Source organism: Marmota flaviventris, chromosome 3 (genome assembly GCF_047511675.1).
Source record: "Marmota flaviventris isolate mMarFla1 chromosome 3, mMarFla1.hap1, whole genome shotgun sequence".
Taxonomy (NCBI): Eukaryota; Metazoa; Chordata; class Mammalia; order Rodentia; family Sciuridae; genus Marmota; species Marmota flaviventris.
This window is the reverse complement of record NC_092500.1, coordinates 170,658,454-170,670,891: the sequence shown is the minus strand read 5'-3', so window position 1 is coordinate 170,670,891 and position 12,438 is coordinate 170,658,454. Positions and strand designations below refer to the sequence as shown.

Sequence of the window (12,438 nt, the reverse complement as noted above, 5' to 3'; positions counted from 1 at the left end):
TGATTTTCATGAAAGTAAAATTTGAGGATCTCTGTCCTAATAGAAAGAACCCTTCTCTGTGACTGAAGGGAAGTAGGTTTCTAGTCCCGGTCTCCCTTCGAGCTAACTGACCTGAGTTTTATCATCTGTTGATTGGATCAGGGGTCAGTAGACTACAGTCCTGTTTTTGTAAATCAGATTTTATTGGAACAGTCCCAACTTTTGTTTGTGTATTGTCATAATTGCTCCAATGGCTCTTGTGTTACAGCAGTAGGGTTGAGAAGCAATGACTGTCGGTTGCAGTTAGCATAAAATATTTACTGTCAGCCCCTTTACAGAGAGTTTGCCCATTCCTGAGTTAGATGAATTTTTAAGGATTTTTCTGATCCTGAGATTTTTGTTTTAAAAGGGGAATTAATTGCCCCTCCCTAGATATGTTTATATTTTTCTGTATCAATAGAGTCTTTTGTTTCAGACATGGCTAGGGAAAATCAGGAAGATAAGAGATGGGAGAGGAAGAAGACAATGTTTGCAGACTGAGAACTAGGTAATTAGTACCAAGAAAAGGTAATTCAGAGGTGGCAGGATTCTTTGCTCAGCATGCGCCTGAATCAGTCAGGGGTGATATGGTCCAAAACTGCGAAGTAGAAGCAGCTGGTTTGGAGCCTACATCTTTTGTCCAGCCTTTCCCAGCTTAGAGCTTGCATCCTCAGGCTAAACCACGGTGTTTCCTTCTGCCTTACAACCTTTCCTATCTTTATCTTATCCACTCAGAAAGAAAGATGTAATCTACGAATTAACCCATGCTGATAAACTAATGGGGAACAGAAAAAATTCCCCTCAAGTAGAAAAAGGACGTTTTAACTGCATCTTTGTTATGTTATCTAATGGTTAGATTCTAAACTATCAGTTGTTCTAATAACTAAGAGTTTCAGTGTAATAAATTAATGGAGCATCTTCCAGGTCCCAGGGTTTGGATCATGTGCACACCATCCTTCTCTCTCATTCCCTCCCCTTCTGTTGTGCCCACAACTCTCATCACTTAGTCATTCTCTCTCCTTTGTACCCGGGAAGCTGCCACACCTGGTCCCACTCTTCTTTTGCAAACCAACTCCTGCACCTGTCTCAGCACTTGGAGGTCCACACCAAGAACCACTATGGCACCAGAGACTGCTCCTGACAGCCTCATCTCCTCTGCTCCATCTTGGTCTCCTCCTCACAGCCAGACCCTGCATTCTTATCTCCAGAACCTGGAGCCAAATTCAAGTCTAAGCCAGGAGTGCTTCCTCACTGCCCTTTTCTCCCAGCCCACACTTAAAAACCTGTTTTGACTCTTCTGAGGATAATGACTTATTGGAAGCCAAGAGCCTACAGGGACTGTTGGCCACTAGCTCATGACAGAACCTACGAGTGCCCAGTGTGGCCAAGGGGCCAGGAGCTTGGCCAGCAGTGTGAGGCCCGGCTCTGGATGAGGGTCTTGGGAGCTCAGCACAGAATGGTTGGGTAGGGAGGAGAGACGGGCATGAAACGATGAGTAGCACTAGCAATTAAATAGATTAATATGTTTCAGCTCAAATGATATCTTGAAAATTAGTAGAGCTAACAACCAGTGAGAAACAGTTTCACCAAATTACAGATTAGTTAAGCATCAATTAAAAGACACATTATAATTTTGTTCACAGAAAGTGAACAAAAATTCTTGGTATCCTTCTAATCACTGGCTAAGTTTCGGGTTAGTCGCCTTGAAAAAACTGCATTCTTTGGCACACACCTATAATTCCAGCAGCTCAGGAGGCTGAAGCAGGAGGATCGAAAATTCAAAGCCAGCTTCAGCAACTTAGCCAGGCCCTGTTTCAAAAGAACTGCACCAGTACCCATCCGGCTGAAGGCAGCTGGAAAACTCCAGCGCCACCTACCCATCAAGTTCAGCATCGCCAGTCTCAGGTGGAGCTTTACACCGCCTGATCAGCAGATTGCGTTTCCTAATTCCTTCTCCTTGAGCCTCCAGCATCTTCTCCTTGTTCCCTGTTCTGAATGACCTTACTTCCTGCTTCACTCTGAAAATTGATCCAGATAGAAGAAATTTCCTCAAGCTCCCACCACTCACGCAGTGCAAACTCTACTCACCTCCTGTGTAGTGGACGAACTGTCCTTGCACCTGGCCAGGACAATCCCTGTGCTCTGCACAAGGTGCCATCTCCTCTTGCCCACCCAGGACATGCAGCAATTCTCCCCATGTTTTTGCATCATCGAATTTTCCTCCTTTCTTGGATCCTGCTCACCAGCATACAAGCATGCTATTCCCTCCCCCATCTTAAAAAATAGTTTCTCTCCATCTATTTCTCTGATTTCCTCTCTAGCAAAACTCCTTGAAAGAGGTGCCCATCTGCTCCTCCCAGCCTATCCTCCTCTCACCCTACCAGGTTTTCTCTTCTACCCAGACTCCCATCGCTAAACCCAGGGCCATTGCTCAGTCCTCACTGACCTCTTGTCAACAGTAGGAGATGCAGTGGGTCACACTCTCCCTTTGAAAACCTCCCTTCACTCAACTTCCGGAATATGTGCCCACCCTTTGGCCACTTCTCCACCTTGCCAACTTCTAAATGTTGGGATGAGTCCTTGATCCCTTCTTTCCTTCATACTTGCCTCCTCTTTAGGTGGTGTCACGTGGTCTCCTGGTTTACTATCATCCATATGCTCATGTGGCCCAGATTTGTCTCTATAGCTCAGAGCTCTTCCCTGGACCCTTAGGCACCCATGCAGCTGCCCACTTAGACATCTGATGGGCATCTCAAAGCCAGCATATCCCACCCCTATGTTCACCCTGATACAGCTCTTCCTGAAGTCTCCCCAATCTCAGTTACAGGCTAAGTTTTTCGGGCCCTAAACTTGTTCCTCCTTGATTTCCCTTTTCCTTACACTCTACTTCCCATTTGCCAGCAAATTCTTTCCACTTCTACTTTCAAAATATATCCAGAATTAGGCTACTTCTCTCCATCTCCACTGATGACATCATCTCTTGACTGGATTATTGCAATGGACTTCAAACTGATCCCTGCTTTGGCTTTGTCTCTGGTAACCCATTCACATAAGAAAACCAGAGGATCCTGATAAAATCAAGTCAACCTGGGCTGATGGGGCCTCCAGTGCTGGGGCTGAGGGAATAGCCAGGAACAAAGAGCAGACTGGCACTTGGGAGATGGATTACAAAGAAAAGAGTAAATGAGTAACAATGTTGAAAAAATGGGAAGCCAGGTTTCTGTCAGAAAAGCAAACAACAAATATAGGAAAGGCGTGAATGAACTGTGCAGTGTTGGATGGAATCTGAGGTGTTGCTGTGAATCCATGTTTTAGAGAGAGAGTTGAAACACAGATGTGTATATTGTGCACATATTAGAAGCAGTGACACCCCAGTGGCAATGAAGACACTAAAAGCCTGCATCTAAGATCCCCTCTGTAAAGCCATTGTGTGGACATGCCACATTTGGCTACCCACTCACCAGTTATGGACGTTGGGTTTGTTTCCACTTTTGGCTGCTGTGAACATGTGCTGTGTTTCAGTTATGAATATTTGCATGTAAGTCTTCATATGGATGTAGGTTTTATTTTTTCCCAGCACAATTTGCTGGAAAAAATACTTTTCCCTCCTTGAATTGTCTTGCCTAGCACATGTGAGGTGCTGGGTTCGATCCTCAGCACCAAATAAGAATAAATAAATAAAGATATTGTGTCCAACTAAAAATATATTTTAAAAAAGACAGTTTTAGTTTTTTCTTACCAATCTGAAATCATTCATTTGTTCGTTTTCTGTCCTAGCACACAGGCTGCAACCTCACATGATACTGAATAGAAGTGGAATAATATATGTGTGTTCATGAGGGATACTGCTATGTTATTCATTTCCTGATGTCATTGTCTGGCTTTGATAACAAGATAATTCTAGCCTCACAAAATCAATTGGGAGTTTATCTTTCTTCCTCTGTTATTGTGCAGAGTTTGTAAGGAATTTATATTATTTCTTCAATAAATATTTGATAGAATCCACTAGGGCATTTCTTTAGTGGGTGCTTTTGGGATGTAGTCCAGGAGGAGTTGTGAGTCCTTGAACTCCTAGTTTTCTTTCCTCTTGCAAGATGCTGGAATCTTCCCTCTCCATTCTTCCCCTTTTTACTACCAGGTTCCAAAGGGCACTACCCCTTCCTCCCTCCCCACTGTTTCTATTGTCTTACCCCTAGATGAAGACTGTCTCCTCAAATCTGTTTATTAGTGTATTCCAATGATATGTAGTACTGGGTTCATTTTGACATGAACATAGAAGCATGGAATATAATTTGCTCCACTTCAGTTCCCACTACTTTCCTTCCCCTCCTCCCTTACCCGTTACCCTTCTATTTATTTATAGTTTTTAAAATTAGTGCTTTAGAGACATACATACTAGTGAAATTCTCTGTGGTGTATTCACATATGTACATAGCATAGTTTAGTACACAGTGTGGCACGTTCCTCTCTTTCCCCGTCCTTCCTTCCTTCTCCTCAGTCCTCTTCCTCTCCTTTACTGAGCTCCCTTCACTTTCAGGGGACCCTCCCCTCTTTTCCTCTTATTTTACTCTGCTTCCACACATAAGAGAAAACATTTGACCCCTGATTTTCTGAGTCTGCCCTATTCCATTTAGCATTATGTTCTCTTGTTCCATCCATTTACCAGTAAATGCCATCATTTTATTCTTCTTTATGGCTGAGCACTAAAATATTGCATCTGCTTTTAAGCCCCTTTGAACTTGGATCTGACAGGACCTTTTACCAGCATTTCCACACTTAGAGTGAACTTTGATTTTAGCTCAAAACATTTTCCCTCTTAAGTGCAGTTTTTCTGGACCCTCTGACTCTGCAAAATTTGGCAGTGGTTCCATGAGAGACATCTCTGCTGTAAAATAGTGTTTAATTTTCTACCTCAGGTAATTTGAAATTTGAAGTGTCTTCTTGTTATGTTGAAGGTGTGTGATTTGTATGATTTTATTCTTCCTGTTAAATAATAATAAGAGGTGTATATGGGGGCAGTTTGAAGTAGATGGTCACAGATTACCCCTACTAGCACTCATTTCAGCCATAGTTCTTTTTCTTTTTGCAGTACTAGGGACTGAAACCAGGGGCACACTACCACTGAGAAGTGTCCTCAGCCATTTAATTAACACTTTGTTATCTTTCTGCCTCAGCCTCCAAGTAGGTGGGATTACAGGTGTGCACCAGCAATCCCCCTAGCCCTAGTTCTTGAGAAGAGTTTTGTTGATTTACAATTCTTGGTTTCTAGTTGCTTTAAGGTGTATTCCTGTCTTCTGGTGTCCACTTTGCTGTAGAGAAATAAGCCTTCAGTAATTGTTGTCCCTTTGTGATTGATCTGTCTCTTCTCTGGCTACTTTATTTTTTCTCCTCTGGTGTTGTTCAGTTTTCCTGCAGTGTCTAAGTGAATTAAAAAAAAATCACCTTAGGTTTGGGGTGTTGCTTCACACAAATAACTAAATTTCAAATAGTTTTTTTTCTCTCTCTCCTATTCTTTCTGGGATGCCAATTTAATGTCATTTCATTTCTATGCTGCACTTGGGTAATTTCTTTAAATTAATCCTGTCAGTAATTTCTTGATGCATAACAAATTATCCCAAAATTTAGCAGCTTAAAGCAACAAATGCTGATCATTTCACAACTTCTGAGGGTCAGGAATCCAGGAGTGGCTTATTGCATGGTTCTGGCTCGGTGTCTCTGACCAAGTAGCAGTCCAGCTTCAGCTGGGCTGTGGTCATAGGAAAACACGACCAGGATAGCAGCCTCTTCCTAGATGGCTCACTCCAGAGGCCTCTCCGCAAGGCTGCCTAGTGTTTATACATGGGGTAGCTGGGTCAGGGAGGGAGGGACCGAGGGAGCAGGAAGCAGCAGCAAGCCACGGTGCCTTCTGTGATCTCTCTCCAAAATCAAACATCCTCACTTCTGCTCTATCCATTTCTGGAAGCAAATAACTAAGTCTAATATATACGTAGAGGGCAGGGGGGCCGAATTATGCTCCACCCTTTCTGTTGTTTGTTTAGGGGTTGGAACCCAGGGTCTTGCATAGGCCAGGCAAGAACGCTACCACTGAGCCACATCCCCAGCCCCATGCTCCACCTTTTGAAGGAAGAATATCAAAGAATTCTGGACATAAAAAAAAAAAATCAATTCAATTCACTGATCTCTCATTGGCTGTGTTTAATTTGTTGTTTTTAATTTCATCTAAATAATTGTTTGTATCTAGAAATTCAGCTTTTTTTTTTTTTTCCCAAACCTGTCTAGTTGTTTTTCCTGGTCCCCTGTTTCTCAGTTATATGTCTCATATCTTCTTTTATTCCATCAGATTGTTATTTTGTATTCTGCATCTGTTGACTCTAAAATATGAAGCTGTGGAGGCTGTCACCCACGATGTGGTGCTCTGTCTTGTGTGTTTTGCTGGTTTGGACCATGAACATCCCCTGACCAGTTGAACTTCCTTTGCAAAGCACCTTTCTGGCTTCTCCTAACACATTCCTTTCATCCCCTTCCTATCTCACAGACCTCTGCTTCTTGGTCTCCTGTCTCAACCTTTCCTCTTCTACACAAGCTCCCTTCACCATCCAGTCTTCTCCAAGGCGATCTCATGTAGTCTAGTGGCATTAGGTACCATCTGCATCTTGGGAATTCTCAGATTTCTAACTTGATTTTTCCCCTCCAACATTTATTCTCCCCCTGGCCCCTCTTCCTATTTCATTATGTGTCCACAAGTTACCAGGCTGCAGAGGCCAAAAATAACAGTCATCTTTCATTCATCACATCCAGTAAGCCTCATGGACTCTCCCTTCAGAACACTTCCTGAATCTCCCTTTTTTGTCCATCTCTACAATGACCATCAGTCCACATCACTATTACCTCTAACCTGTATTAATACAATAACTTAAAATTCTGGTTACAGGACTGTACAACAATGGCCTGTTTTGTTCTCTGCTGCTGTTTGAATTCCTCAAAGCAGCCCAGCTGGGAGGTGGGTTCTGGTGGGAGGTGCTTGGGTCATGGGGGTGAAGCCTCGGGAATAGGTGAATACCCCTGAGCTCTGCCTGTCAGGGAACTGGCCTGGCTAAGGTTAGGGTCAGGGGGTTGTTATAAAGCCAGTTCTGCATCCTTAGCTTCTTCTGCTTCTCCTGGCTCTTCTGTTTTCTGCCACAAGACGAAACAATTAGGCCCTCACCAGAAGCTGAACCGGTGTAGCTGTGTGGCCACTGATTTTGGACCCTCCACCTCCAGAACTGTGAACCAGATGAACCTTTTGTAAAATTACCCAATCTCCAGTGTCTTCCTATAGCAACAGAAAATGGACTGACACTTAAAACCCCAACTATTGATTGAATCTTTCATATTCTCCAGTCCTAGTGGGGGAAGTAACTTCTTCCACATTTGTGCTTCCTCAGTACACTTTGAACACACCAACATTACAGTACTTACTAGGTGTTTTAAAGCTTACCTGCTCAGAGTAGAAACCATGTTATTATGCATTCTTTAAATGCATAATAGGTAAAAAAACAAAAATAAAAAAACAACTGGGTATTAATGAATGCATTGTATGGTCACAGACTTGAAACATCATTTTCTAAAATGACTGTCATCAACAAACAAGAGAAATGATATAAATATGACCTCTGTCTCTGGAGAAAAAACTGAAACTATGACAGCTGAAACAGGCTTACAATTAAATGTCATGTTTCTGTAAAAGAACTCCCATTCAAGAAGGAAGGATTTTTAGATTAAAGGATTTAGTTTGCTCTCTTGAGAACCTCTGGATTTGCTTGTTAATTTTAGTGCTGTTGTGGTGGCACCAGAAATAAACCAATGTCTGGCAGCCGCATGGCTCTCACAACCTAGGGAATTTTTGGAAATGCTCATAGATAAGCTGAGAAGTGTACTGGGCTGGTCATTACAGTACTGGTCCATTTGGACTCCACCAAGTTGAAGGCTGAGAGGCACACGCATCACTCCTGCCCTGGGGACCACAGACCTGGCTCATCCTATCCAATCTGTTGCCAAAGAACAACTTCCTTCCTTCCTTCTACCCTTCTGGCCACAGGACATATGGGAAGCCAGAAGCTTCCTCCGGATTTAGTGCATCGATTTATTTCCCATATTTAGCAAACACTTTTCTAACAAGTCTTGTGTCAAAAAATTCCTAAAATTAAAATACATATGCTTGGTTGATCCACTTCATGTAAAGTGTTTAAGTACTCCTACTGTATGATTGTACAGCAGCTCATCTAATATTATTTGAGATTGTAAAGACTTTCCATTAGCTCTGCAGGTCTTGTAGACTTGAGCTGTGTACAAAGAGATAATAAAAAACAATAGTGAGTCATCAGTACCTCAGCCAAAATTTTTCTGCTATTTTCAAAAAATTTCTGAGTGCCTGATTTTGTGTTTTGTTTGTTGTTCTTTAAAACTTAGTGGATTGACACAGAACTCTCTTGTGTATACTGGTGAGGAGTACCCAGAGACCGGGTAATGGAACTATGTTCCCTAACCTAAAACTTGGCACACATGAAAATTTCAACATTTTCCTAAGGCCTAACCTGCTCCCATCTCCTGACAAAAGGCCTAACCTGTTCCTATCTCCTGGTAGGAATGTAGTTCTTAGCAGAGAAAATGCCTGCTATGTAAACAGAAAAAATAAAGAACAGAGTTTTATAGAGGAAGAAAGTAGGATGAATTGAAGGGTATGTGGGAATAAATTTAAGAAAACTGTTAAGAATGATGATGAAAAAACGACTCAGAGGTGAAATCCGAGGAAAGGCAGCAGGGGCTGCGGCTCCTGGTACAGCGCAGCACCTCCCCGTCTGCCCTCAGCAGTCTGTGGCAGGGCAACTGGCCAGCTCTCTGAAATGTTTCTGATTCTTCATGGCTTCCTTGAGCTGTCTTCCATTACTCATTTGTTTATTGCCTGCACTTGGCCAGAGTGGAGGTGTGAGGCTTAGGATATTCACTTTCTATTGCTGTCAGAACAAATTATCCCAAACTTAAAGGAGTTGAGCAAGTAATTTTATCATCTGTACCTGGGAAGTCTGACATGGGCGTCCCACACCTAGATTCAAGGCAGTTCCTTTCTAAGCAGGGAGGGTTGCTTTCTTTACTCTTTCTGGTTGTTAGAAGAATTCAGTTCCTTGCAGTTGCAGGACTGACCTCCATGTTTTCTTGCTGGCTCTGAGCAGAAAGCTACCCCCAGCTTTGAGAGACACAGGCATTCCTTAGGGCAAGGCCTCCTTCCTCCCCCCCTTTTTTTTTTCCATTTGCTTTTATTAGATATACATGACAGTAGAATGTATTTTGACATATCATACATACATGGAGTAAAACTTCCCATTCTTGTGGTCGTGCATGATGTGGAGTGACACTGGTCGTGTATTCGTATACGCACATAGGAAAGTTATGTCCGATTCATTCTACTGTCTTTCTCATTCCCTCCCCCCTCCATTTCCTTCATTCCCCTTTGTCTAATACAATGAACTTCTATTACCCCCACTCCCTTATTGTGAGTTAGCATCTGCATATCAGAGAGAATATTTGGCCTTTGGTTTTTTGGACTGGCTTACTTCACCTAGCACGATAGTCTACAGTTCCATCCATTTACTGGCAAATGTCATAATTTCATTCTTTATGATTGAGTAATATTACACTGTGTATATGTACCACATTTTCTTTATCCATTCATCTGTTGATGGCTACCTAGGATGGTTCCATAGCATAGTTATTATAAATTGAGCTGCTATAGCCCCGGGGTGGGGATGTGGCTCAAGCAGTAGCGTGCTTGCCTGGCATGCGTGTGGCCCAGGTTCAATCCTCAGCACCACATACAAAGATGTGTGTCCGCCGAAAAACTAAAAAATAAATATTAAAAAAAAATAAAAAATAAATTGAGCTGCTAGAAACATTGATGTGGCTGCATCACTATAGTATGCTGATTTTAAATCCTTTGGGTATATGCCGAGGAGTGGGATAACTGGGTCAACTGGTGGTTCCATTTCTAGTTTACTGCTTCCTCCCTCTTTGAAGTCAAAATGGTGGGTTAAGTCATCCCAACTCTTTTGTTGTCACATCTTTCTCTGACCAGACAGGAAAAGCTCTTTGCTTTTAAGAAACCATGTGATTAGATTGGGTGCCCAAGGATAATCCAGAATAGTCTCCTTATTTCAAGTTTTGTAAGCTTAATCACAACAACAAAGGCCCTTTTGCCATGTAAGATAAGATATTGCCAGGTTCTGGGAGTTAAGAGTGGACGTGTGTGTGTGTGTGTGTGTGTGTGTGTGTGTGTGTGTAGTCATTCTGCCACACTCAGAGTAAAGGTGCAGAACAATTGGACTTCTGAAGCTTAGAGGAAGGAAGGAATTGTGAGAGATACTTTCTTTATATAAAGTGGATTAACAGGGTCTTGTTTTCACTTGAGAACATTAAATTAGGAAGGCCACATAAGAACTGAAGGATTTTTGGGTAAGAGACTCTTGCCAAGAATCTCCTCAAAACAAATGCTAATAAGTTCCTGAAAATAATGAAAGCTAAAAGGCAGCTAGAAATTAAATGGAGCATGAATCAGAATAATTTCAGAAGAATCTAGAGATCATTCAGTACTTTAAAAACTTTTTGAGACAACTGTAGATTTAAATGCAGTTTAAAGAAATATTACTTACACCCAGTTTCTCCATGGTAACAATTTTAGCTAACTACAATACAATATCAAGTCCAGGATATTGACATAGTCTAACTTATTCAGACCTCATCCCTATTGCAAGCACTCATTTGTGTGTGTGTATTTCTCTAGTTCAATGAATTTATCATTTATAGATTCAACTGACAACCAGCCAAGATACAGAGCAATTTAGTAATTTTTAAGTAGGCACTTTGAGTGGAGAGAATTCTACTGGGTGCTTCCAGAACACTGCAGTGCAGAGGGAGGGATAAGAAGGGCTGCTAAGAAGGGTTAAGAAGTTCCTGGAGCCCAGGAACTTCACTTTCCCTTTAAACAAAAGCCTGCTATCATCTGTTTTCTGTGCTGAGACTACATACATCATTTTAGTTGGTAAAAGGACATTAAAATCTAACTAGTTCATAACTAAGTCAATACTTTCCTTTCACAGGGAAGACGCTGTGTGTCTGTGCTGCAGCACACAATAGGATTCACCTCCACCTGCTAGAGATCAGCATTTGCTCACCAGTTTTCCCATCTTAATTAAATATCTTGTCCATCTGGAAGTAAATTGTCAGGAAATTAAGTACTCTTTGATTCACTGCCTGGCACACAGTAGGTAACCAATCAATGTCTCAGGGAAATATTATGCTTTAGTTGACAAACACTGGAGTTTGAACAACTAATGAACATGTGAGCACACCTATCTTCATTGTGGATGGTTGGACTCTTTATTCTCTGGAAGAGTTTTTGCTTCAGTTGAGAATTTTTAAAAGTACAGTGAGCAGAACATAGTGTACAATGGATTCTTCACTGATTTTATAGCATCTGAAGATAAGTATTTAGTTCTATAGATTTTAAAAGAAATAACAAACTCACGTGTTTTCAAGAGGAACAATTGGAGTCTGATAGGATTTCCCATGAGAACTAAAGATGAGGAATTGGAGAATAGGCCATGTCTTGCCTGCAGAAAAGATTTGGAGGGAACAGGAGACCTCTTTTCCAATGTCAGAAAGCAGTGCTGTAATAGAAATATGAATATCTATAGAACAGTATCAATGAGTAAAGGTACATTTTACACTCAATATATGGAAAGTCTTATAACAAGTAGAATGTCTCAAAATGGAATAGAAGTCCTTACCAAGTGGTGAGCTTCCTGCTACTGAAACCATCCAAGCAGAGGGTAACAGTGTGGTTTTGAGGGACTTCTGCTCTGGGTGGGAAGTTGGACCTTATGATTTCTAAGGTCCCTAGCAACTATGTTTAGGCAAGATATATATTAATACAACAGTACTTTAAATCTTGATCTGCATTCCTGTGAATGGACAAAAAAAAATCACCTGGTAATTCATTTGCTCATGTACGATTTCGTATTGGAAAATTGATACTTTAATATATTCATTTTTCCCCAACAGACATTTATCTAGCCTCTATTATGTGCCTGGTAGTGTTATATACTGAGGATTTACAATAAACAGAGATGGTTCTTATCTATATTGATCAAACAAGTATGAGAGAGAGACACATGATATAGGATGGAATATGTTTATATATGCTCCAGACTACTGGATACCCACGTAATTATGAATAAAAAACTTAGTAATATTATAAGAATATAAGATATGAAACCTAATTAAAAAATAGCAATGTGATACATTAAATAGACTGAGGTCTGGAAGATGACATAAAACATTATATTCATGCAGGTATTAATGACAGAAAGAAGAACAAATTATTTAATT

At 41.3% G+C, this 12,438-nt stretch overlaps 1 protein-coding gene across 1 annotated transcript in view; it reads right to left on the bottom strand.

Moving 5' to 3' along the window:
- Positions 1-11,644: 11,644 nt before the first annotated feature.
- The window catches only part of Fzd3 (frizzled class receptor 3), an 84,169-nt gene continuing 83,375 nt past the window's right edge, over positions 11,645-12,438 (bottom strand). The window contains exon 7 of the mRNA XM_071610610.1: positions 11,645-11,717. Coding sequence (XP_071466711.1) covers positions 11,705-11,717 — 13 coding nt within the window. The 3' untranslated portion in view covers positions 11,645-11,704. The remainder of the gene's footprint in view (positions 11,718-12,438) is intronic.